General features: G+C 37.1%; 1 protein-coding gene across 1 annotated transcript in view; it reads right to left on the reverse strand.

Moving 5' to 3' along the window:
* Positions 1-26,083, reverse strand: part of CFAP47 (cilia and flagella associated protein 47) — a 493,129-nt gene that overhangs the window by 214,830 nt on the left and 252,216 nt on the right. Inside the window, exons 40-42 of the mRNA XM_081563532.1 lie at positions 19,806-19,895; positions 7,036-7,106; positions 5,587-5,732 (exon numbers count right to left, since the gene is read on the reverse strand). Coding sequence (XP_081419658.1) covers positions 5,587-5,732; positions 7,036-7,106; positions 19,806-19,895 — 307 coding nt within the window. The remainder of the gene's footprint in view (positions 1-5,586; positions 5,733-7,035; positions 7,107-19,805; positions 19,896-26,083) is intronic.

Genomic DNA, 26,083 nt, shown 5'->3' on the forward strand with positions numbered 1-26,083 from the left:
CAGCATCAGGGTCTTTTCTAACGAGTCAGCTCTTCACATCAGGTGGCCAAAGTATTGGAGCTTCAGAATCAGTCCTTCCAATGAATATTCAGGACTAATTTCCTTGAGGATTGACTGGTTTGATCTCCTTGCAGTCCAAGGGACTCTCAAGTATCTTCTCCAACACCACAGTTCAAAAGCATCAGTTTTTCAGCACTCAGCTTTCTTATTCAAGTTAAAATTCAAGGTCCTCTTCATTTTGAGTCTGACTTATCCATTCAAGCCATTTTCTGTCATTTCCAACATTCTATTCTCAGAGCTGGCAATTCAAGTATTCATGAAGTTTCATGCTTAGCTCAACCTCACATTCTTAGAATCTTCTCCTGAGCATATTTCTCTGCCCAAATTCTGTTTACTAGCAAATTTCTACTCATCCTTCTTAACCAAACTCCTCTATCAATCAATTAACCCAGAGTCTGCTATGCATTCTTCCCACTATTCCAGAAATGGTCACAATCTGTGTTATAGAAACGAGTGGATGTGTCTAGGACACCATGCATACAAGGAAAGAGTATGTCTTGCAAGGGGCATCTTAGTGAGGGCAAGGTCATCCCAGCATAAGGCTGCATCCATTGAAGGAAGAAACACATTTTTCTCATTCTCATGACTGTGCCATATGTTCAGCAAGCATTTTTCATAAACCTGGAGGGAGCATCTACTTCAAACTAACACTAAGTTTTTGTATGAGCTGGGCCAGACTTATGCAAGTTGTCTTCTCCACTGAAATGTGATTCCCTTGGGTTTAGTACTCCTGCCCTTTCTGTGTGTTTACTCTCTCCATGCCTAGAAAACTGGTTTTATACAGTTGATGAATTAAACTCTGTTGGGAGGAGTGAACTGAATAATGAAATGAGATTTTGAGAATACGGCTTGAGGGTGTCAGAATTTAAACTTACAATAAGCTATACTCCATATTCTATAGTTTTCTTCAAGAAGGAGAGGGTTTGAAACTTGTAACTAGCAGATAAATAAATTCTGGAGATCTAAGGCACAGCAGAGTAATTAAAGTCAACAACAGTATATGATAAACTTTCAAGTTGCTAAGATAATAGATCTTAATTGTTCTGAACAAAAAAAGAAACGATATGAAGTGATAAATGCATTAGCTAACATGACTGTAACAGGGCTTCCCTGGTGGTTCAGACAGTAAAAAGTCTGCTTGCAATGCAGGAGACCCAGGTTCAACCCCTGGGTCAGGAAGATCCCCTGGAGAAGGAAATGGTAACCCACTCCAGTACTCTTTCCTGGAGAATTCCATGGACAGAGGAGCCTGGGGGGCTACAGTCCATGAGGTCACAAAGAATAGGACACAATTGGTCCTTCACCAGAACATGACAGCAGTAATCATATTGCCACATGTAAGTGTATCAAACCAACACAGTATACATCTCAAAATTATATAGTGTTATCTATCAATTATATCTCAATAAAAAAAAAGGATGAGAAGGTCCATAAAATTAACATGGATTTGGGAAAACAGAAATCACTGTTTCCTCATATTCTACATGTCATTTGAAGTGCAGTCCCCTGGAGCTAACATTTTGGTACCTCAGAGGGATGTGGAATCTTTGCAGAATAACTGGTTGTATCATTGATAAGGAACCTAGAGGAGATCCCCCTAAATAAATAACTACCATTGGGCACAAAATTCTCATTTTCAGATTTTCTTCTTATATTTTTTTCTAAAAAGGCTGCAGTGCTTAATGTATGCTGATGGTTTCACAGTAACAGGGGAAGTAGGGTAGGTGAGGTCGGAGGAAGTCTTGGAGTGTGGAGGTGCTCAAGCTCTGTCTATCTTTGTGAACATTTACCACTTTGGTGGGCTCCCCTGGTAGCTCAGTTGGTAAAGAATCCGCCTGCAATGCAGGAGACCCAGTTCGATTCCTAGGTTGGGAAGATTCCCTGGAGAAGGGATAGGCTACCCAGTCCAGTATTCTTGGGCTTCCCTGGTGGCTCAGATGGTAAAGAATCCACCTGGAATGAGGGAGATCTGGGTTCAATCCCTGGGTTGGAAAGATCCTCTGGAGAAGGGAAGGGCTACCCACTCCAGTATTCTGGCCTAGAGAATTCCATGGACTGTATAGTCCATGGGGTCGCAAAAAGTCAGACATGACTGAGCAACTTTCACTTTCACTTTCACCACTTTGGTGGAGACTTCAAAGTTCACCTAACCTGCCCCCATATGGCCAGCAGGAATCCTGTGGTTAATAAATGTTTCAAAGTGTTTATGGGCCAATTGGGATTTCACTTTCTCTCTGTTTCCCAGGGAACAAGTCAGGGGTTTGGTCTGTGGGGAGGAGTGCAGCTACCAAAAGAAAAAACAAAAATGCAGTTGTAACAAATCAAATGAAAAATCAAAGGGCAAATGAATTGTAGCTTGCTGTTAAAAATCATGGAAAATAGAAGAAACCATTAGCAAATTATACTCAGTCCCTCCAGCTATAAGAATAACTTTCATAAAACTGAAGTTAGTTTGCCTAAATGTAAAATTAAATAAAGATTTTAGCATAATATAACGTTTTTACCTTGTTAGCAAAGGCAAAATAAGCAAAATCAATATTGTTATCAGTATTATTTAAGTCTGCACATTAATTATGATTGAAAAAGTTGTACACTGATTGGAATAATTATATGCACATAATAGAGACTGCCAGCTTAATTTCTGTATTAGCAGAGACAGAGAGGCTGAGGGAAAATGAAATGAGTGACAGTGCAAAAAGTCATGTGAGGGGTTCCACTTATTTATGCAAATCTAAGGGAGATGGCCAGAGTGACATACAATACATTTAACAACTGGTATGGCACAGCCTGAGACTAAATTGCTGTAAACCACACATCAACAAGAAGGCCTTGTGGGGTCTTCTACCTGGCAGCAGGCACCTTTGCCCTCTTAATTTCTGATCTAATGTGGCAGGGCTGATGCTCTTTTTGGTATGGGGGCCCTGGTGCAGGACAGGACCAATTTGCATTGCATAAGCTGTTCAGGGATGCTGACTGCTACTTCCTCAAGTCAGTAAGGCAAGGATTTTGGTTTCGAATGTTTTAACCAAACTTTATAGACAGAAAAAGGACAGTGAAGGACTAGAAGATAAATACCCAGAGGGAGGAGGATTCTGGTGTGGTTCAACAAAAAAGGCTCATATGTTGGTGGAAAAAGGCTGGTCAGGTCACAGAAAGTAGCTACAAATGGAATGCACTTTTAACCCAGGCACTATGTCAAGGATCCCTGGCTGATTCCCCTGCCTCTTTCATAAGGATGATCCCAGAAATGCTAGGTGGTTTTCAACTGTGGAACCCAGTTCCACTGCTGGAACCCAGCAGCTGTTCACACAGGCACCGCTGTGAAGACAGAGTGCCAGGGGTGTAGCAACACATGGCTTTATTCTGTGCAGTGTTTGTGTGCTCTGTGTGGGGGTCTGTCTACCTCTCCTCCCAGAAAGTGCATTTCCTCAGGGACTGGGTCATGATTCTGCTCCAGCTTCCTCATTCAGTCTGTCCCTGTCCACACATGAGAGAAATCTCTTTGGATTTCTAGCACTTAAGAGCATGAATTTTTAGGCTTCTGTAGGTTTTCTCCTAATTGAGGAATTTCTATGAACACTGTTGGAAGTTTTGTAAAACTGTTTTTCTGTTGAAACAACTATTACACAAGTCATTTCACTTTATTTGAAAGTTCGAAATGAAACAAATGGTTGATCCTCAGTAGCAGTTTTAGTAGAAACATTTCTGTTTTAGTAGAAACATTTCTGTTTTACACATGCAAAGCTATCACATTGGGGCCTAATTACATCATAGTTTTCAACAGGTAGTTCTTAATGGCAAGGCAGTTATCACACATTTAATAAGAAAAGGAGCTAAGTAGGTGGACTTGGGTGTTTGATTATCTATTTAAGTGTGTAATTACATTTTTCAATATAATTAGCAATAAAATTGAACATGTAAATTAATAGATGTATTTCTATACTTAAGTAATTCTAATTCAATGCAATACATTAGATTAGGGGTATTATTTCTCAACTGATAGCAATATACCTTCATTATTATTGTTTTTCTTTATATTCTTTCTGATAAGAACAAAATATATGTAATCATATGTATGGCAAAAACTATTACAATACTGTAAAGTAATTAGCCCCCAACTAAAATAAAAAAAAAAAAAGGTATTGTATCCTGTAAAAAAAAAAAAAAAAAAGAACAAAATATATGTAATCAAAGGACTGTTTTAAACAGATGTCAAGTTCAGTGTAATTATATTTTGATTAATTTAGATAAAATTTATGGAAGTAAATATTAATATTCAAATAGTCCAATTCAAAGAACAATGGGAGCGCCCAAGCAGTTCAGGGAAACAGGCCCAGGTTCAATTCCTGAACAGGGAACTAAGATCCTGCAAACTGCACAGTATGGTCGAAAAAAAAATAAAATAAAATCAAACTCTTACCAGGCTATTTAGAAATAAACCTAGCATTTTTCTAGGGCTATATTATACACTGATATTGAAAAGGGGTTGTGAAATATTTTATTAAACTCCCGGTCACACTAGAGTTATTATTTTTTAATAAATTTTTATATAGATGAATTCAGTTAAATCAAACTTTAAAGGAAATGAAAAACAAAATTTAGTATTACTATTAAATAGCATTTTTTCTTCCTAAATGGTAATTTTCAGCATAAAATTAAACCATTCTTTGCGAGCCCATGGACTGTAGCTTGCCAGACTCCTCTGTCCATGGAATTCTCCAGGCAAGAACTGGAGTGGGTTGCCATTCCCATCTCCAGGGGATCTTCTGGATCCAGGGATGGAACCCAGGTCTCCCGCATTACAGACAGATTCTTTACTGTCCACATTTGGGGCTATCTCCTGGGGGTTATCAATTCCCTTCTCAGATCAACGCATGGTAGTGTCTTTCCAGAAGGGGATAATGCCATAAAACTTTTCCTCTAAAGCCTGTCTTCTTTCTTTCTGTCTCGCTCTCCTTTCTCCCACCCTTCTCTCCCTCTCTCTGTCTCTCTCCTTCCCTGGCTTTAGAAAAGCAAGATGCATGGTTCCTAGAAACATGAAATTAACTCTGCCAAAAATTTGAGAGAGCTTAGAAGCAGCTCCTTCCTCAATTAAGCTTTCAAGGAGAACACAGCACTGTCTGATCCCTTGATTGAAGACTTGACAGACCTAAAACAGAAGACCCATCTAGGTTACATCTGGATCTCTGATCCCTGGAAAATGTGATACAACAAACACAGGTTGTTTTAAGCCTAGCAGTGTTTAGTCACTTGTTACATAACTATACATAGCTGATAGAGAAGGCCCAGCAGGTTAGGTGTGCCTCCACTCTCTTCCCATAGGACTTCCTTATCCAGCCCTTACAAAATTTACAGACAACTGGTGTAACTCTTTGCTTATTCTTGAGAATAAGCTCTTTGTTTAGCAACCAGAGGGTTAACATTGTTATCTACATTCCTAGAGTCTTCAGCTGCCCTCAGGTATACTGGCTATCCCATTAAAGTGCCAGCCCTTAATGAAAGCAGACACCCAATTTCCATTCTCACCTTTCTGTTACTAAGGATGATGACACAGTAGCGCGTGTGCATGCCAAACGGGAGGAAGAAGAGCTCCAGGCTTGAAGTCCCTTTTGCTGCCAGGTAAAGAGTATGTGCAGAGCAGAAGAACTCTTTGATGAAACCAGACTTAGTTGCTGCCAAAACATGAAATAGGGCTTGTTTACTATTTTGCAAGTGCTGTTCAAATAAAGCAGCTGTTTCAATTAGTGATTAGAGTTTGAGGATGAATTTTTAAAATGTTCAAAGCATTAGCACACAAAATTAGATGACACATTTGTTAATGTAAGTATGGGGGGCCCCAGTTCAAGCTTAACATAACAAAAATGTGTAATTATAACCTTCTATTAAAGATTCCTTAAAAAACAAAAGGACCCTGACTAGTGCTTAAAATCGGCCTGGATATACACAGAAACATAACCAGCAAAGAGGACATTCCAGAATCTGCAACTTTTTTGGGGGACTATGTAATGATTCAAATTATAGGGTGTAACAAACAACTTAAACTGGAAATAAAGGCCTGTATGTGTATATATTTATATCTATATCTATTTGTTGTTGTTGTTGTTAGTTTTTAAAACATATCCACAAAGCCCTCAATATTGCTTTGAATGTGGAGACATAGTGGGCCAGTCTTAGTGACTTGATCCTAACGGAGAGTATACTAGATTGCAGCAAAATCAAGCCATGTGACTTCTGACACTAGGTCAGAAAATGTAATACAACTTCTTCTTAATCATCTCTCTTTCCTGATTCACTTGCTTTCAGAACCAAGCTGTCATTCTGTGAAGAAACTTAGGCCACATAGAGAAGCCACATCAGAACAGCGTCCAGAACAACAGTCCCACTCTTGATCTGACTGCAACTGCCTGAGAGACCCCTGAGCAAGAGTCACCTAGATGAGGCCAGTGGCCCCTGAAGTGTGAGAGATAATAATATAAGGCATTCTTATTGTTTAATATTACTACATTTGGGGTGGTTTGTTCTGTAGCTAGAGAGCACCACAACAGCCCCATATCCATTTTTCTATCCATTATTCTATCCACATTTTCTAAATTTATAGTTAGTTATTTCATAAAACACAGTAAATCTGTCATCTCCTTAACATTTTAAACATGATGATACCTGTCACTCCAATAGGTTTAAACAGTTCAGAATAAGCCAAAAGAAATATAAAGATCATTTATTGAAATACATTTAATGTACAGGTGAGGAAACTAAGACTCAGCAGTAAAAAGCAAGATGTGAACAGTTTTCCAAAGGGTCATGAACAGAAAAGGCTGAGAACCAACACCTCGGGCTCCCATGTGGCCAGTAAGCCCCAGGGCTTGCTGCTCTGTCTATAGTTGTGACCACTACTTATCGAATATTTCATTTCATATTATGCTCAGTATATAAAAATAAGACATGAAAACAAATATTTGTAATTGTAGCACTCACAGGTTTTTAAGGCATTTGGGTCCTGGGGATGGCCCTCGGCAGTATCACATCCACTGCTATTCACAGCAGCACTGTCATAAGGAAATAGGAAAACAACATCAACGACACTCAAAAAAAAATACTCTATATCTTAATTCAATCTTAAACTTCCTTAAAAATCATGGCCACCTGCAACATGATAGGTGAGAACCACAAATGTATTTCATGGATCACTTTTATGTTTATACAGTTTTAGAAATTTGAAAAATAAGAAAAATGTGAAAAGGAAACTAACAATCATCCATATTTTCACCACTGCTTTTTTAAAATTAATTAATTAATTTATTTTAATTGGAGGCTAATTACTTTACTATATTGTAGCTCACCACTGTTTTTTTTTTTAAATGGTAAAAACAATTTCTTTTTGCTTACAAATACTGTAGAGAAGTAAACATATAATAATAATAAAAACTCAAATCTTGATACTTCAAAGTAGGTGGTCTCAAATAAGGACTACATAGGTAGTCTCTCCAAAAATGGTTCTAGAACTTGAAAAAATTATCCTCTCTAAGCTAACAGCACATTTGCTTCTTTCTCATACAGGTAGGAGGAGACTTGGACAGCTGTTTAATCTCATGTTGTATTTCTGCAAATTAATTAGCAAATCACAGCCTGAAGCAAGTGCCTCCCTTGCAAGTTTCCATGTCTTCCATAACCCATCAATTTCCTCCAATTTGCTCCTCTTAGTATCCATGATTATTTTGCTGTCAATTAGTATCTGGGCTTTAAGAAATTGTTTGCCTGAATTTTTTCTGAGAATATAAAAATCTCGTATTTTCCCCCCTTGCCAGTTGATTTGTATGAATTTGAAGCTGTAAAAATATACTATTTCTAAGGAATGTTCTTCCAACCATATCAATTCCTTTTCTACAAACACTGTCTTTTCTTTACACCAGACTCTTAATAAGGTTATTTACCACATCTAGTCATTATTCTGTGCTTTGTTCTACTCACAGGCATTCTGACTAGCAGTTTCACCAATATGCTTCTTTAAAAAAAAAAAAAAAAAAGAACATTTAATACTTTTATGTAATTTGAGCACTTGATAGATACCCGAAGGCTATGATAGACATAGTAGATAAATATTTCAGCATTTATAACAGAGACTATACAAAGAGTGGAAAGAACAATAAAAAAAAAATGCTTATTTCTTAATGTACCACTAAATGACATCTCTTTGCTAATGGAGTTCTCGGTAGAATGTCTGATTAAAATCTTTAGATAATGTCCAAACCTCATTTTGTTCAGCACATGCAATCACTAGCCCTTCAGTCATGTGCTTTGGTCTTTGTTTTTTTTCCCCATAGTGAATACAAAAGTGGAGCAATTTGGGCTTCATCTCCTTTTTCTTTTCTTTACCTATTTTGTTGGAGAACAGCTAATGATAGTGCCTTTTGAACAAATCAAAGAGCTGCCTTATCCACGAAGAAGAGTCTCAAAACCAGAAAAACTGAGTTACCTGCATTATTTAGGATAAAAATAGATAAAACATTTTACAGACCTAAGAATTTGATGGACTTGCTCGTAAAGCTGATAATTATCATGATTAACTCAGAGACATAAGAAAATAATTTAATAAAATAATCTGGCTAAGGAAAATTCTATTTAACCTGATCAATGACTGTGTGGATCACAATAAACTGTGGAAAATTCTTAAAGATGGGAATACCAGACCACCTGACCTGCCTCTTGAGAAACCTGTATGCAGGTCAGGAAGCAACAGTTAGAACTGGACATGGAACAACAGACTGGTTCCAAATAGGAAAAGGAGTACGTCAAGGCTGTATATTGTCACCCTGCTTATTTAATTTATATGCAGAGTACATCATGAGAAACACTGGGCTAGAAGAAGCACAAGTGGAATCAAGATTGCTGGGAGAAACATCAATAACTTCACATCTGCAGATGATACCACCCTTATGGCAGAAAGTGAAGAAGAACTAAAGAGCCTCTTGATGAAAGTGAAAGAGGAGAGTGAAAAAGTTGGCTTATAGCTTAACATTCAGAAAACTAAGATCATGGCATCCGGTCCCATCACTTCATGGCAAATAGATGGGGAAACAGTGGAAACAGTGTCAGACTTTATTTTTCTGGGCTCCAAAATCACTGCAGATGGTGACCGCAGCCATGAAATTAAAAGATGCTTACTCCCTGGAAGGAAAGTTATGACCAACCTAGATAGCATATTAAAAAGCCGAGACATTACTTTGCCAACAAAGGTCTTTGTAGTCAAGGCTATGGTTTTTCCAGTGGTCATGTATGGATGTGAGAGTTGGACTATAAAGAAAGCTGACCACCGAAGAATTGATGCTTTTGAACTGTGGTGTTGGAGAAGACTGTTGAGAGTCCCTGGGACTGCAAGGAGATCCAGCCAGTCCATCCTAAAGGAGATCAGTCCTGGTGTTCATTGGAAAGACTGATGTTGAAGTTGAAACTCTAATACTTTGGCCACCTGATACGAAGAGCTGACTCATTTGAAAAGATCCTGATGCTGGGAAAGATTGAGGGCAGGAGGAGAAGGGGACGACAGAAGATGAGATGGTTGGATGGCATCACCAACTCAATGGACATGAGTTTTAGTAAACTCTGGGAGTTGGTGATGGACAGGGACGCCTGGCCTGCTGCAGTTCATGGGGTCGCAAAGAGTCGGACACGATTGAGGGACTGAATTGAACTGAATGTTCTTGACCATAGAAATTTGGTGATAAACCCACGTTGATTATAGAACGACTATCTTTCATGCTCCAAAATAGAAGAGAAACAACTCATTTACCTTTTTGTTAATCCCTATACCTCAATCCATGCTATCATTTTCCTAGATGCTCATCGATTTGCAGTTATGGAAGAGGAAGCATCTCAAAGCCTTGGTCTTAAGGAAGAAAAGCAACAAAAGAGGCTAAAATTATACAAAACATTATAGATCAAGTAATGGAATATTCTCTGCTAATTTAGTAATGGGTCAAAGTCAGGGTGTGGAACCTATTAATACTTATGAGGTGGAAAGGGATGGCACACCATTTTCCTCTGCAATAGTGGTATATAGCTCTTTTCAAGCTCAAATAATCAAAATGATATTGAACTGCTTCTAGTCAGTGAAAGTCACTAAGTTGTGTCTGACTCTTTGCGACCCCATGGACTATACAGTCCATGGATTTCTCTAGGCCAGAATACTGGAGTGGGTAGCCTTTCCCTTCTCCAGAAGATCTTCTCAACTCAGGGATTGAACCCAGGTGTCCCACATTGCAGGCAGATTGTTTACCAGCTGAGGTACAAGGGAGTCAAAGCATGAATAAATCAGCTCCAAGAATGACTTCCTTCTCAAGTTTCTCCAGCAGGGAAGGAACATCTTTGTTATACGCTTTCATACTTCTGGGGTGGCATTCAGGGCTACGTCCAAATCAAGCAGCAAATTCTCTGGTTCAAGTCTAGTTTTTACGAATCACAGGGAGGAATATAAGAGAATCAATTTTTAGATTCATTCCATCCTCCATGTGTCCGTGAGTTCATGAAAATCAGGTCCCATGGCCATCTGGGGGGCAGTAAAAATAGAATGTTTGATGCTTTTTGTACAATTTTGGCTCCTGAACAGCTGAGAAGTCTCTAAAATGAGGGGTGCTAACCTGTCGTACAAAGAGAGAGTGATCTGTGAATTTAAATGGGGAAAAAAATTCCACCATTATGTCCACTGACACTTAATAGCAAATGAAATAAAATCACAGTAGTATTAGCTGTACACAAGTATGTTTACATCACATTTTACTTCTTGTACATATAGTTAGCCATTATTTATTTTCACTGCTACTTTTAAAGTGTGGTAGTTATCTCTACCAGTAGATGTTACTATGCATTGTGTTAATGAAGTATATATTTTAATATACTATAAGTTTTAAATATTTTGACGCAGTACTCTACTAGAGTATTACTTTCCTCTGTGCTATGGACTGAACTGCGTCACCCTTAAATTCTATGTTGAAGTCTTAACTCTCAAAATGATTGTGTTTGGAGATAGGGCGTGCGTGCCTGCTCAGTCACCTCAGGTGTGTTCAGCTCTTTGCGACGCTATGGACTGCAGCCCACCAGGCTCCTCTGTCCATGGGATTCTCCAGGCACGAAAAGTAGAGTGGGTTGCCATGCCCTCCTCCAGGGGACCTGATCCAGGGATCAAACCCATGTTTCCTGTGTCTCCTGCATTGCAGGTAGATTCTTAACCACTGAGCCACCAGGGAAGCCCCAGATAGGGCATATCGTAAGGTAAATTAAGGTCAAATGAGGCCATAAGGATGGGGCTCTAATAAGAAAGAATTAGCATCCTTATAAGAAGAGAGACCAGTGAGCTGACCCTCTCTCTACATGTGTGCACGAAGAAGAGTTCACGTGAGCACATAGATGGCTGCTGCCTATAAGCCAAAAGAAGAGGCCTCAGAGTGAAACTTAACTTGCTGGCACCTTGGACCTTCCAGTCTCCAGGACTGTGAGAAATAAATTTCTGTTGTTTAAGCCACTCATTCTGTGGTATATTGTTATGGTAGTCCAAGGAGATTAAGACATTCTATAATCCTTGTTATTATTTTATGTGTTTGTAAAAACTCTATTTTTTGAAACAGAGTAGGCTTCATCAGACTGCCAAAGAGCATGAAAACATTAAATATGAAACCCTAATCTAGAGCAAGAGGATCATGGCAGGTTGTTACTCTTAGTATATGCATCTGGCTTTTGATTCACTCTACTTTCCTTACAGACTTGGCGAAGTCTGTTACTAATTATTCAGTGTAGTAGAATGAAATATTTTTAAATCATGGCTCTCCAAAACCCAGCTTTTGGGGGGGATTTTGGGGCAAGAATCAGGACTCAGAAAGATATCTCTACCAGGACCTATTCTCATTTGGGTGGCTATTCTGGGCCTAACTCTTCTAGGAACAAGGATGAATGATGAAACCCCTAAGTTCACAGAGTATGCGGTCTGCCATGCAAAGTAACTCTATAAGAAATAAGTACAAAGTAGAATGGTAAACACTTCAACACCTCTTCAGCTTGAACTCACCCTTTCCTATGCCAACCCTGTAGTCCATATTTATAACCATATGCCTTGTAATTCTGGGCTTCCCTGGTGGTTTCCCCTCACCTGACGGTCCCCTACCCCCGCAAAGCTTCTGCTATTCCCTCTTCCCATGATCCTTCTATACTTGTAGGAAAGTTCTCTCCTTGTTCCAGATTCTGGCCATCAAGATTGTACTCTTATTTCACATCCCAATTTGTACATGATAGAGGAGAACATGGTGTATGCATGGAAAAAAAGTTACTAGGACCTCATTTTTCTCCAACAGTGTCTCCTCTTCCACATAAATCACAAAAATATCTACATAGTGATATTCCTTGCCAATCAGCTCATAGAACACATACACACGTGTGTGTGTGTCTGTATGTGTATTATTTTCTGAGTATAACATATACTACTGAAAGCATTCGGCCCTATACAACTGTCTCCATTTGGGTAGATTTTTTTCTTCTTCTCTGCTTGATGGCTGGCAACTTTAGAGCCAGATCTGTGACTTATTTAACCCAATACTTCTCCAGTACTAAGAAAAATGCTTGAGGTGCCACTTAGTAAAAATCTATTGAGTGATAAATAATTCAATGCTGCTGGAAAAAATAGCAAGTCATATCACTGAAGGAAATTATTTACAAAGTGCTCCTTTCTGAGCGCTGCTGATCTATCACTCAGTTTTAAAGTGTGGCTAAAATCAGTCTCCTGTCCTGATTCTTTCTGATAATCCTTGGGATTTAATTAGAATATAAAGTTCTTAACTGCTCTTGCTTATGCTCATGGATCATGTTCCCATAAAGCAAAATGTGTGATGAATATAGTTTACTCATGCATGTGGTTTCAAATGTGTTGTTTTATATGTATCCATTGCTGAAGAAGAGCAGTTTACAGAAACATTTTTTAAAAAATTTTAATAGGAAATCATTTTTTTAATGCCACCTGAAAGATAATTTCAGTACTTTATGTCTCATTTGAGAAGAGATTATTTATCATGTGGGGAGACATTAACTGAAGCGACTCTGAAGAGGAGCATCCATTAGTATGTGCTAGGTCATGCTATAGTTAACAACCCCACATCTCAGTGGATTAACACAATAGTTTACTTCTTGCTCACAATACATGTCCATTCTAGGTGGAGAGGATACACTCAGAGTTCCTTGGTGAAGGAGGCCCCCATTCGTAAATGTGCCTCTCTAATAATTGTAGCAGGGAATGGGGACAGGAAAAATTACTCACTGGGTCTTAAAGCTACCACTTGAAAAAACAGTCAGTACTTCTCCTCATATGCCATTGGCCAATTATGTGTTCATGTAGAATTTTAACATTAGTGGGGAAGTGCAGTATGTGCACTAAAAGAGGAAAAACAAGGATATTTGTAAGGAGCTCTAAGGAAAAAAATCCAGTTAGCTTATGGAGATTTTTAAATACTTTTTTTGTTCTTTTAACATATGTAACATATATAACATAAGAGAACAAAAAAGTGTTTTTAAAAATCTCCATAAGCTAACTGGATGATTAGACCTAGAGACCAGGCCACAGAGCAAGCCATCAGGACCCCAGAAGGAGCTACAGCAATGCTTCTAATAAATCTGTTCTGACTTGTCAGAAAAGTAGCCTCTTTGGTGAACTTGAGACTATTTGATCACAACTCAATGTATGAATTAGGAACTCAGTTGTCCATATCAGTGCTGAAATGACATACCAAAGACCAGCCCTTTTCCTTGAGAAATTGTGTGGCTTTAGCCTTTCTAAGTCTCGCCCTTGCTTTTGGTCTGGGAGATGTTCTTTACAGAGATGCACAGGAGTAAATATGCAGTCCTTTAAACTAGCAGCTCTAATTTCTTCTTTGAGAGCTAATCTGCTGAAGCCTGACTATGCTCTCCCTGAGCCAGTGCTCAATGTCACTGCATCTTTATGTTTCTTTTCTCACAGGAAGATTTGAAAGATGAATTAAGACAGTACAGTGTTATAAATACAAATAGAAGAGCCCATATGGGAAACAATGATCAATAAATTTTGAGACTGTGGTATACACACTTCTTAAGTGATACATCAGGCTGAGCTGGAATTGTTCTGGATGAGTATTTCCAAGGTTTCCTTCCTTTTCAAAATTAAATTATAAATGCTTTCATACTTGTTCAATTTTGCTTTTGATTTGAGAAGCATAACATAAAAAAAGATATCTTTACCTGAAGCTTGAGAATCTATGGCTTCAATAATTCTGGAATATTAGGTCCAACTAAAACCATTTCAGAACATTGTATGAAAAAATCATGGCAAAATTTGGATACAGAATTTCCAAACTGTGTTCCAAATTATGAAGGTGGACTCAATTTTGCTCTTCATTAAAAGGATCTATTTTTTCTTCTAAGAGATTTATAGTTTCTGGTCTTACATTTAGGTCTTTAATCCATTTTGAGTTTATCTTTGTGTATGGTGTTAGGAAGTGTTCTAATTTCATTCTTTTGAATGTAGTTGCCCAGTTCTTTCAGCACCACTTATCGAAGAGAGTGTCTTTTTCCCATTGTATATTCTTGCCTCCTTTGTCAAAGATAAGGTGCGCATATGTGTGTGGGTTTATCTCTGGGCTTTCTAACCTGTTCCATTGGTCTATACTTCTGTTTTTGTGCCAGTACCATACTGTCTTGATGACTGTAGCTTTGTAGTATAGTCTGAAATCAGGTAAGTTGATTCCTCCATCTTTGCTAGTCTTTTTGTTTTGTTGTTCTGATGTTCTTGCCTGGAGAATCCCAGGGACGGGGGAGCCTGGTGGGCCCCTGTCTATGGGGTCGCACAGACATGACTAAAGAGACTTAGCAGCAGCAGCATGAAATCTAGAAGGATGGTACTGAAGGATCTATTTGCAGAGCAGCAATGGAGACACAGACATAGAGAATAGTCTTATGGACAAGGGTGGGGGAGAAGAAGGAGAGGGTGAGATGAATGGAGAGAGTAGCATGGAGGCATATACACCAACATATGTAAATAGATAGCCAATGGGAATTTGCTGTATGACTCAGGGAACTCAAATGGGGGCTCTGTAATAACCTAGAGGGGTGGGAATGGGCGGGTGGTGGGAGGGAGATTCAAGAAGAAGGGGACATATATACATCTATGGTAACTTCATGTTGAAATCAAACCAATATTGTAAACCAATCATCAATCAATTAAAAATAAATAAATACTAAAAAAAGACTAGCAAAGGTAGAACTGAGATGCAAACATTTAAGAGGCATTGAATTTTCTTGTTTTTAAACATAGTTTTTCATTTATTCAAAACTTTTCTAATGCTTTCAGTATAAGTTTATAATTTTAACTATATTGGTCTTATAAATCTGTTATGTTTATTTCTAGCTACAATGTACTTTTTATTATTATCAGAGTTAGATTTTTGAAAAATTACCTTTTCTAAATATATAAATTAGATATACTTATGGTGTTTTGAAAGTTATAGAAGCTTCTAATATGTTTATCCTAAGTCTAACTACCTCTCTAGATTGCTATAATTCTAAAATTTCTCAGTTGAGTCTCTAAATTGACAATCATACCACTGCAAATAATAATAGTTTCATCTCTTCTTTTTCATTTTCATTTTCTCTCCTCTTTCTTATTTCATGGGCTAGCATCTCTAATATAATGCTGTATTCTAAGGGAAAGAGCAGCCAAATTTGTCTTATTTACTTTAAACGATATGCTTCTAACATTTCATTACTAAGCATGACTTTGGTTAAGATTTTTCTAGAATATATGTATTATCAACTTAGAAAATCATCTCATATTTTTCCAATAAACCACATTCTCCCTCCACATCTTAGATCAGCTTCCTAATTTTATCACTTCTAGTTGTACAGCAACTTTGGTGTTGCTCGTATCTTCTAAAGATGTACTTAATTGCATGCACCTGGGCAGCAATTCTCTCTTCAATGTGACCCCGCATGCTCCAAGTATTTTACTAATTCCTCACATACATTTTCTGTTCTGCTGAGAGTTCTCATTTTAGAGCATGGTATGTATCATTTTATTACTGTATCTTTTATAACTTTTCTGGGAATGTGATGCAGGGAGGAAAGACTGAAGTTGCATTAATTTATTTGTTGACAACTGACAAGTTTACATGACAAGATTGAATATTTATAAGGATTTAAATGAATTCTGAGGATTTATTAAACATTTAAAGTTGAAAAACTTTAAACAATAATTGCTAAATACTTGCCTATTATGAGAACTTTATGTAGTATATCAAAATTTTTAAAAAATTGCATGCATTTTTAACTGTTATTGACAAAAATTTCAAAGTGTGTTTCTGCAATTTTTTCGTAATAAAACTGAAGTTTTAAAAAGTATATAGATTTCATAATTATGTCATTCCTTTCAAAAGACTTTATCATTCAAGTGGCCAATTTCTCATTTTTTTCATACTATGGTGAGTGATTACAGGTTGTATAATAATTCCTTGTTGAAAATAGTTGAGATTTCATTTGTGGCTTAGTATTCTCTCAATTGTTGCAAATGTTCTTCCATCAGGGTTCTAAGAGAATGAGTGATAAATCAAGCATATTGATTGCTAATCATTTTCTATATACTAACTATGTTTTATCTGCTTGGTATTTTGCAAAGTTAAGCTTTGCTTTACTGATAGTGAATTTCTCAAATTGCCCTTATAATTCTATCACAAGTTTTGCTATGCTTGTGTTGTAGCCATAACAACAAATATCCATGATACATATTAATCTTAAGCTTGGAAATTTTTATTATTGTAAATTTCCAGTATTGTTTTCTTTGAATTCTGTCTTGTTTGATTTTAAAATGCTTTACCAGTCCTCTTTATATCAATGTTTTCATGTTATAATTTTCCTGTTCCTTTATTTTTTAACTTTTCTGTATCAATTTGGTTTAATTTTATATAAAGAGCACTTGCCTTGATTTTAAAAATTTCAATCTAACAGTGTTATAACACAAGTTTATTTCTATTTACTTTGATTGTTTTTATGTTTGTAGCCATTTAAATTATCTTATGTCTTACATTTCCATGATTTTTAAATTTTTTTTTCATAACTTTTCTAAAGACATATTGTGAGCATTAAATTGTACTTGAATGTTTAAAAAAAATAAAAGGATCTAACTTTGAGTTACTTCTGCTCACAGGTATCTATAGCATTTCTTTGAGAACTGGCTCTAGTTTAATTAGAATACTATAAATACTTCAAAAATCAAAGATAATGGCATCCAGTCCCATCACCTCATGGCAAATAGATGGGGAAACAATGAAAACAGTGAGAGACTGTAGTGTCTTGGGCTCCAAAATCACTGCAGATGGTGACTGCAGCTATGAAATTAAAAGACGCTTGCTCCCTGGAAGAAAAGCTATGACAAACCTAGACAGCATATTAAAAAGGAGAGACATTACTTTGCCAACAAAGGTCTATATAGTCAAAGCAATGGTTTTTCCAGCAGTCATGTATGGATGTGAGAGTTGGACCATAAAGAAAGCTGAGTGCCAAAGAATTGATGCTTTCGAACTGTGGCATTGGAGAAGACTCTTGAGAGTCCTTTAGACTGCAAGGAGATCCAACCAGTCCATCCTAAAGGAAATCAGTCCTGAATATTCATTGGAAGGACAGATGCTGAAGCTGAAGCTTCAATACTTTGGCCACCTGATGCAAAGAACTGACTCATTTGAAAAGACCCTGGTGCTGGGAAAGATTAAAGGCAGGAGGAGAAGGGGACGACAGAGGATAAGATGGTTGGATGGCATCATCGACTCTACAGACATGCGTTTGAGCAAGCTCCAGGAGCTGGTGATGGATAGGGAAGCCTGGCATGCTGCAGTCCATGGGGTCGCAAAGAGTTGGACATGACTGAGCGACTGAAATGAACTGAACTGAAATTATTCACAATTAATGTGAAGAAATTGTTTCAAAGCCATTCAGGCAAAATCTGTGACCACAAAGCAACTTCTTGATCAAGAAACAAGGGATTGAAAAAAATTTCAGGAGGAGAACTGTTTACTGAAATTTTTTAAGCATTTTAAAGTAGCATTTCATACTACAAAGAAATTAACATAAATGCCTACAATACTTTACTCCTATGATATTTATAATGCTGCCTTAGAGATCAATGCATTAATTTATATTTTATTGTTCACTAAAGCAAAATGTCCCTTGGAGAAGAAAATGACAACCCATTCCAATGTTCTTGCCTGGGTAATCCCATAGACAGAGAAGTCTGGCAGGCTATAGTACATGGGGTCACAAAGAGTTGTATACAACAGAGCAACTAAAACAACAACAAAGCAAAATGAGAAAGGAAGACTTTGAATGCCTTAGTTAAGTATGAAATTAGCATCCAACAAAACAAATTCAGTCAAACAAAAATGTTTCTCCTTATTAATTTTTCTCACAGAAAATAAACCAATGGAAAAAAATCAAATATCTTATAATAAATGCAATGCTTATGATCTTCTAAAACGATTGGCTGTAATACAATTCACTTTGGGAAACAAACTATTCATTTTAATCTTAGTAAGATCTGCACAATCAGTTTAATGGTTCTGATGACTTTAACACTGGAATTCCTATGATATCAACATTGCCAAATCCTTGCCACTGAGAATGTTTTTGCATCTAAAAGGATGACATTGATGCTGCCAAGCACTACACAGAGACAATGGTATAAAATAAACTAACTACACCATAGTAAAGGTCAACGTACATGCACTTCTGTAATAGAAGCCTGCATTTTTTTTTTCTGCCTGGTTTTCTTCAACCTTTATAACATTGTTTTATTCTACTTCACTTTAAATAGTTATTCTATAGTTTAAAGCCGATGAGACATATAAGGCAATCTAACTTTAAAAAATGTCTGCTTCTCTACTGAGAAGTCAAAGTTCCTTTCTAAACTAAATGCAGACTTTATAACATGAATCAGATCAGCTTAAATACAGTCAATCTTCACAATCCACCAAACCCAAATTTGCAAATTCACCTTCTCACTAAAACTGATTTGGAACCCCAAAGTCAATACTCCTGGTACTTTTCCAACTGTTCGTGGGCATGTGCAGAGTGGTGGAAAATTCCAGTAGCTGATCACACAAGTTCCCAGCTGAGGTCAGACAAAGTGACACTGGGCTTTTTTGTTTCTGCTCTCCAGCTTAGATGAGCAGAGGATGGAGATGGTGGGGGGGCAGTACAGAAGTACAGAAGTGCAAGCTGCTCTAGCTCTGAGGTGGGAGGACAGGGTTTAAAACCCTCTCTGGCACCTGTCAGTGGGCCTGCCTCAGGCAAGTCATTTAACACTTCTGAACTTTATTTTCCCCGTGTAAAATAAAGAAAGTAGAATCTACCAGCTTGGGTTGTTTTTAGGATTTATAATTACAATATATATAGTTATATATATTTCTCCTCAGAGGAATGGTGCAATATTCGCTAACTGTTTGTGGCAATTTTATATACCATAAGTACCATGAATAATGGGAATCCATCATATTTAATAAAGTGCATATGTATTCAACTTTCATGTCCATAAACCTAATAATACATAAAGAGAATAACAGTGTGAATAATTAATATATATAATATAAATATTTCAAATAAATGAAAACTACTGTGTAATTATGTAACAAATTTACTTGAATGCTAATTTCTCAAATTTTTTCCTGAGATAATCAAGAGCATATACAGAAATTTACCCATGTTTCTTCAAGAAGTCAACAGATTCTTCAACTTCAGTTAATTGGGATGGCAAAGAGATAAATGTTGAGGATTCCACCAGAATGACACTAAAATACATGAAAAAAGGATTATTTTTAATTCTACTGTAACAAAGCTCAGATGAACACAAAACATTCTTCCTTTAAATCATTTCCATCAATCATAAAATATAATTAGAATCAGAATAAATTACAGTTCATGTGCTCTCATTCAGTAACTCAAAACATGTTAGAAATAAACGATGCTGAATGGAAATTGGTTAAAAATGATATTTTTATATGTAAAGTCAACACTGAATTCTCATAACAAGAAAATTTAGAGCAAAAATGACCAACCAAATTATATTCCAAAAAGAAAAAGGAAATTATACATTGACCTTAATACACTGTCAGAGTTATACACATTTAATAATTTCTAATCTGGACTTCCCAGGTGGCTCAGTGGTAAAGAATCTGCCTGCCAATGCAGGAGATGCGGGTTTGATCCCAGGGTCAGGAAGATGCCCTGAAGTAGGGAATGGCACCCACTCTGGTATTTTGGCTTGGGAAATCCCTTGGACAGAGGAGGCTGGTGGGCTACAGTCTGTGGTCACAAAACAGTTGAACACAACTTAGCGACTAAAAACCAAAAACAAAAATCTTATGTCTAGAAAAGAGAAATATTTCTCTCAGGAGTGGACATGAAATTTGGGTACCTAGTAAAATCAATGCATTGACAATTATGCCATCATCTGGAATCAAACAGAAATTCAGTCCTTCCTATATAAAAAAGGTCATTCCTTCAAGAAACAGTAATGGAGACCCCATTACATGTTAGGTGTAGGACTAGGTACTGGAAAGTACAAACATGAATATACTATCTTCCAAGCCTTAGGTTAAATAGATGGGGAAACAATGGAAACAGTGAGAGACTTTATTTTGGGGGGCTCCAGAATCACTGCAGATGGTGACTGCAGCCATGAAATTAAAAGACGCTTGCTCCTTGGAAGAAAAGCTATGACCAACCTAGACAGCATATTAAAAAGCAGAGACATTACTTTGCCAACAAAGGTCCGTTTAGTCAAGGCTATGGCTTTTCCAGTAGTCATGTATGGATGTGGGAGTTGGACTACAAAGAAAGCTGAGCGCCAGAGAATCGATGCTTTCAAACTCTGGTGTTGAAGAAGACTCTTGAGTGTCCCTTGGACTGCAAGGAGATCCAACCAATCCATCCTAAAGGAAATCAGTCCTAAATATTCATTGGAAGGACTGATGTTGAAGCTGAAACTCCAATACTTTGGCCACCCGATGTGAAGAACTGACTCAACTGAAAAGACCCTGATGCTGGGAAAGATTGAAGGCGGGAGGAGAAGGGGATGACAGAGGATGAAATGGTTGGATGGCATCACGAATGCAATGGACAAGAGTTTGAGTAGGCTCTGGGAGCTGATGATGGACAGGGAGACCTGTCGTGCTGCAGTCTGTGGGGTCTCAAAGTGTCAGACACGACTGAGTGACTGAACTGACTGAAGCCTTAGGTTGCCCACAATGTAGTGGAGGATAGTGTGGAAATGATACCCTAGTGGCAGGGTAAAGATTTCATGAAGTCATGTCAGGAATGCCTAATTCCTCTTGTAGAGTTGAACTGAATCTGTATAATATTGTTAAGAACAGATTTATCTAAACTTAATTTGTTAACACAAATCTTTTTTATTATGTAACAGTTATCAAGATCTCACAATACTAGCTTGATAGTGGAAAACAGGTTAGCAATAAAATCAATCAAATATTTTAGTCTAAAAATACACACACATTCATGAACATGCATACACAAACTAAAATGCAATACATTTATGTATCTTAATGTTTGAATGTGGGTATCAGTTTTTGTCTTTTTGGTTTAACTTGTTATTTCTGATGCCTTCATATAAGGGGTGTAAAGGATTTTATAAAATTAAATACTAAGAAGTTTTAAATACGACAAAATTAACTGTAAAAAATGTAAAGTATGAATGATGAAAGTTATGTATCCAACTGGAAGAACTGCTTATATAAATTTACAGTTAAGCAAATGTATGAATAAATCCTCTCCAGAGAGCAATTTATATTTAAAGTCATGCACTAAATTCTCATTTAAATTTCATAAAATTATGAGGCAGAAAACATTTATAACATTTCTTTATATTTCTATAAATCCATGGTGAATCATTGGGCAATTTATTTTGGTAATAATTTGTTCTTGCTAAAAAAACAATCAAAAGCATAACAGTATTTGACACACAAATAAAAAGACTAAACCAACATAATAAATATTAGATTTTTCACATACTATACATGCACCACTTTGAGATAAAATAGCATTCTGTATGCTTCTCTTTAAAAAGTCCCTGCTTAATCACAATGAACATACTTTCCTCAAAATAGATACATTAACTTTAAAAATGAAATATAAACTGCCATTAACACAGAAAAAGATCCTGTTTGATTACTGCAGTTTCTAAATCAGTGGTCCTAACATTTCAATGTGCATTATTATTATCTGGGGTGCTTGTTCAAAATGCAGATTCCCAAGCTTCTATTTGTATGAATTCTGAGTTAGTAAGTCTGGCATGGGCTACATTGAACTCTCCAGATGTTTTTTTAAGTAGCCTGTCTATGGCTTAAACTCTGATCACTCTTGAATTATATCAACACTACTGTAACATTAATGTACAAATAATACTCTGGAGATGTTTAATGCAGATTCTGATTCAACTGCATTAGAGTGGGCCTGAAATTCTGGTTTTCTAATAAGCTCCCAGGTGATGGTGATTTTGCTGACTCAGAGATCACATTGTGAGAAGCACAAGTCCAATCTAAAACAAAAAACATATTTTAAATAATAAAACCAGGCCACTAGGAAAACAAAAGCAGGGAATGGTTTAGAATAACCATTTTCACACCTATATACAACCAATATAAACACTGGAAAAATTTGTCCAAATTAACTTTCTCAGAATTGCAGCTAACTAAAGAAAAGCTTGCAACAGTCTGAATGGTGTTTACAGAAGAAAAGTTTCCAGGGACTTCCCTGGTGGTCTAGTGCTTAAGAATCCACCTGCTAATGCAAATCCCTGGTCCTCAAAGATCCCACATGCCAGAGAACAACTAAGCCTGAGAGCCATAACTACTGAGCCTACATGCTTCAACTACTGAAGCCTTTGTGCCTAGAGCCTGTGCTCCTCAACAAGAGAAGCCACCACAATGAGCAGCCTGTGCACTGCAACTAGAGAGTAACCTCCACTTGCTGCAAGTAGAGAGCACACACATGCAGTAATGAAGACAAAACAACAGCAACAAAAAAGCTTCCAAACCCTGGTAAGAACAGTAGAGTTTGCAGCCTTGTAATGTTTATCTTGTAACTCCCCTCCTCCTCTCCATAGCTCTGCAGTAGCCTTGAAAACAAACTGCCTTGCAACCAAGGTAGCTGTAAAAAATGCTCAGGCTTGCTGCCACAGGAAGGAATAGACTGAGGTTGGCGCTCTTCAAAAATAAGTCCCATCCCTGATCATTGTTACTGTGGACCCTGTCTCAAAGCTCCCTAGAAGAACTCAGTATGCACAGTGTTGCTTTAATCTAAGCAACTGACTTGAAGGAAAACAACTATCCCTAGGATGTTTGTTGAAAACAATCAGTAACAATTATGCCTGGGGCTGCCACAGCACTTGGATCAAATAAGAGCCTGAGAAAACATAAAAGGAAGATCCGGAGACAAGAGGCCCATAGGAGAAATTGCAATAGCTCAGTAGAGTCCCAAAACATGTCAAGGACCTTCAATCCCACTTACAGAGATACCTGTTGTTCAGTCACTAAGTCATGTCCAACTCTTTGCAACTCCATGGGCTGCAACATGTCAGGCTTCCCTGTCCTTTACTGTCTTTGGGAGTTTGCTCAAAATCAAATCCACTGAGTTGGTGATGCCATCTCATCCTCTGTCGTCCCCTTCTCCTCCCATCTTTAATCTTTCCCAGCATCAGGGTCTTTTCCAATGAGTCACTTCTTTGCATCAGGTGGCCAAACTATTGGAGCTTCAGCTTCAGCATCAGTCCTTTCAATGAATATTCAGGGTTGATTTCATTTAGGATGCACTGGTTTGATCTCCTTGCTGTCCAAGGGACTCTCAAGAGTCTTCTCCGGCACCACAATTCAAAAGCATCAATCCTTTGGCGCTCAGCCTTCTTTATGGTCCAACTCTCACATCTATACATGACTACTGGAAAAACTGTAGCTTTGACTATTCAGATCTTTGTCGGCAAAGTGATGTCTCTGCTTTTTACTATGCTGTCTAGTTTTGTTTCGTCTAAGGAGCAAGCATCTTTTAATTTTGGTGGCTGCAGTCACTCTCTACAGTGATTTTGGAGCCCAAGAAAAAAGTCTGTCACTGTTTTCAGTTTCCCCCCATCTATTTGCCATGAACTTCTGGGACTGGATGCCATGATCTTAGTTTTTGTAATGTTGAGTTTTAAGCCATCTTTTTGACTTTCCGTTTTCACCCTCGTCAAGAGGATCTTTAGTTCCACTTCACTTTTTGCCATCAGAGAGGTAACACCTGCGTATCTGAAGTTGTTGTTACTCTCAGCAATCTTGATTGAAGCTGATTCATCTAGACTGGTATATAAGTAAAATAAACAAGGTGACACTATATAGCTTTGACGTACTCCTTTCCCAATTTGGAACCAGTCCATTGTTCCATGTCCAGTTCTAACTGTTGCTTCTTGACCTGCATATGTATTTCTCAGGAGGCAGGTAAGGTGGTCTGGTATTTCCATCTCTTTAAGAATTCTCCACTGTTTGTTGTTTTGTCATTCTCTTCTCTAGTGACAGAGACAATTATGTCTCACCAAGTAAAGAATATCAGTACATAGAAATTATACAAAATAACTAATTATAAATTCTGGACTTAGAAAGTACAATACCTGAAGTAAAAGAGCAGTAAAGGGACTCAACTGCAGGTTTGAGGTGACAAAAGAACCAGTACACTTGAAGATAGGTCAAGTAAAATGATTACTTTTAAACAACGGAAAGAAAAAAGAATGAAGAAAAATTAACAGAGCCTCAGAGAACCATGGGACAGCATCAGACAGCCAAACTTAAGCCTAATCAGAATCCCAGAAGACAAGGAAAAAAAAAAGAGGCAGACAGAAAATGTGAAGAAATAAATGATGAAGATTTTCAAAATTTGATAAAAATATTTATTTACACATCTAAGAAGTACAAAATATTCTGTGCAGGATCAATTCAAGGTGACCCATAACTAGACAATAAGAGTCAAGTCATTGAGAGGCCAAGACACAGTAAGAAGCAGAAAATAACTGACTCAACACCTATGTTGCTCCTCAATAAGATTAAGAATTAAATTGCCATTTAAAACCTAAAGAACAAAGTGCAATGGGATGATGTATACAGCATGCTGAACGATTATCAATAAGGTATACTATATACAGCAAAACTATCCTTCAGAAATTAAGGAGAAATTAAAATATTACCAAATAAAAAAAATGAAAGAATTCATTGCTAACAGACCTATCCTACAAAAAATACTACCAGAATCCCCTTAGGCTAAAATAAAAGGACACTAGAAATGAACTGTAAACCACATGATGAAATAAAAAGCATACATAAAGTTAACCACACAGGCGACTCTATAAAACAAATTATAAATGTACTTTATTTGCAATGTACCCTTTTTGTTTTCCTTTCTGATTTAAAATAAAACAGTGTCAGACAATAAATATAAAACTGTTTTATGGGCTCATAACTTATAAAGATGCAATGAGTATAACAATAATAGCACTAACAAGAGGCTAGGAAAAGGAGATACACTGAAGCAAAATTTCTATGTAAAATTAAGTTGGTATCAATATGAACTAGACTATTTAAATTAAGATGCTAATTATAATCTTCAGGATGACTATGGAGAAAACTTTTAGAAAACATATAGTAAAGAAAATGAAATTTTTAAAGGCACACTAAACTGTACTGTATCAGAGATTACATTAAGTGTAATGGGATTAACAATCTAATCAAAAGGCAGAGATGGACAAAATGGAAAAAAATAGACTACAAAAAAGACAAACATTGGTTCAAAGTCACAACCAGATTGGGAACAAAAGAAGAATAATAAAATCCCATGTAAACAGTAACAAAAAGAGAACTGGAGAGGCTATACTAATAACAAACAAAGAGAACTTAGATCAAACACTGCTCTCAGCATGACAGCATGAGAGCTCCATGGATCA

The sequence above is a fragment of the Giraffa tippelskirchi genome, chromosome X (assembly GCF_054371585.1).
Source record: "Giraffa tippelskirchi isolate mGirTip1 chromosome X, T2T-mGirTip1v1.2.pri, whole genome shotgun sequence".
Lineage (NCBI taxonomy): Eukaryota > Metazoa > Chordata > Mammalia > Artiodactyla > Giraffidae > Giraffa > Giraffa tippelskirchi.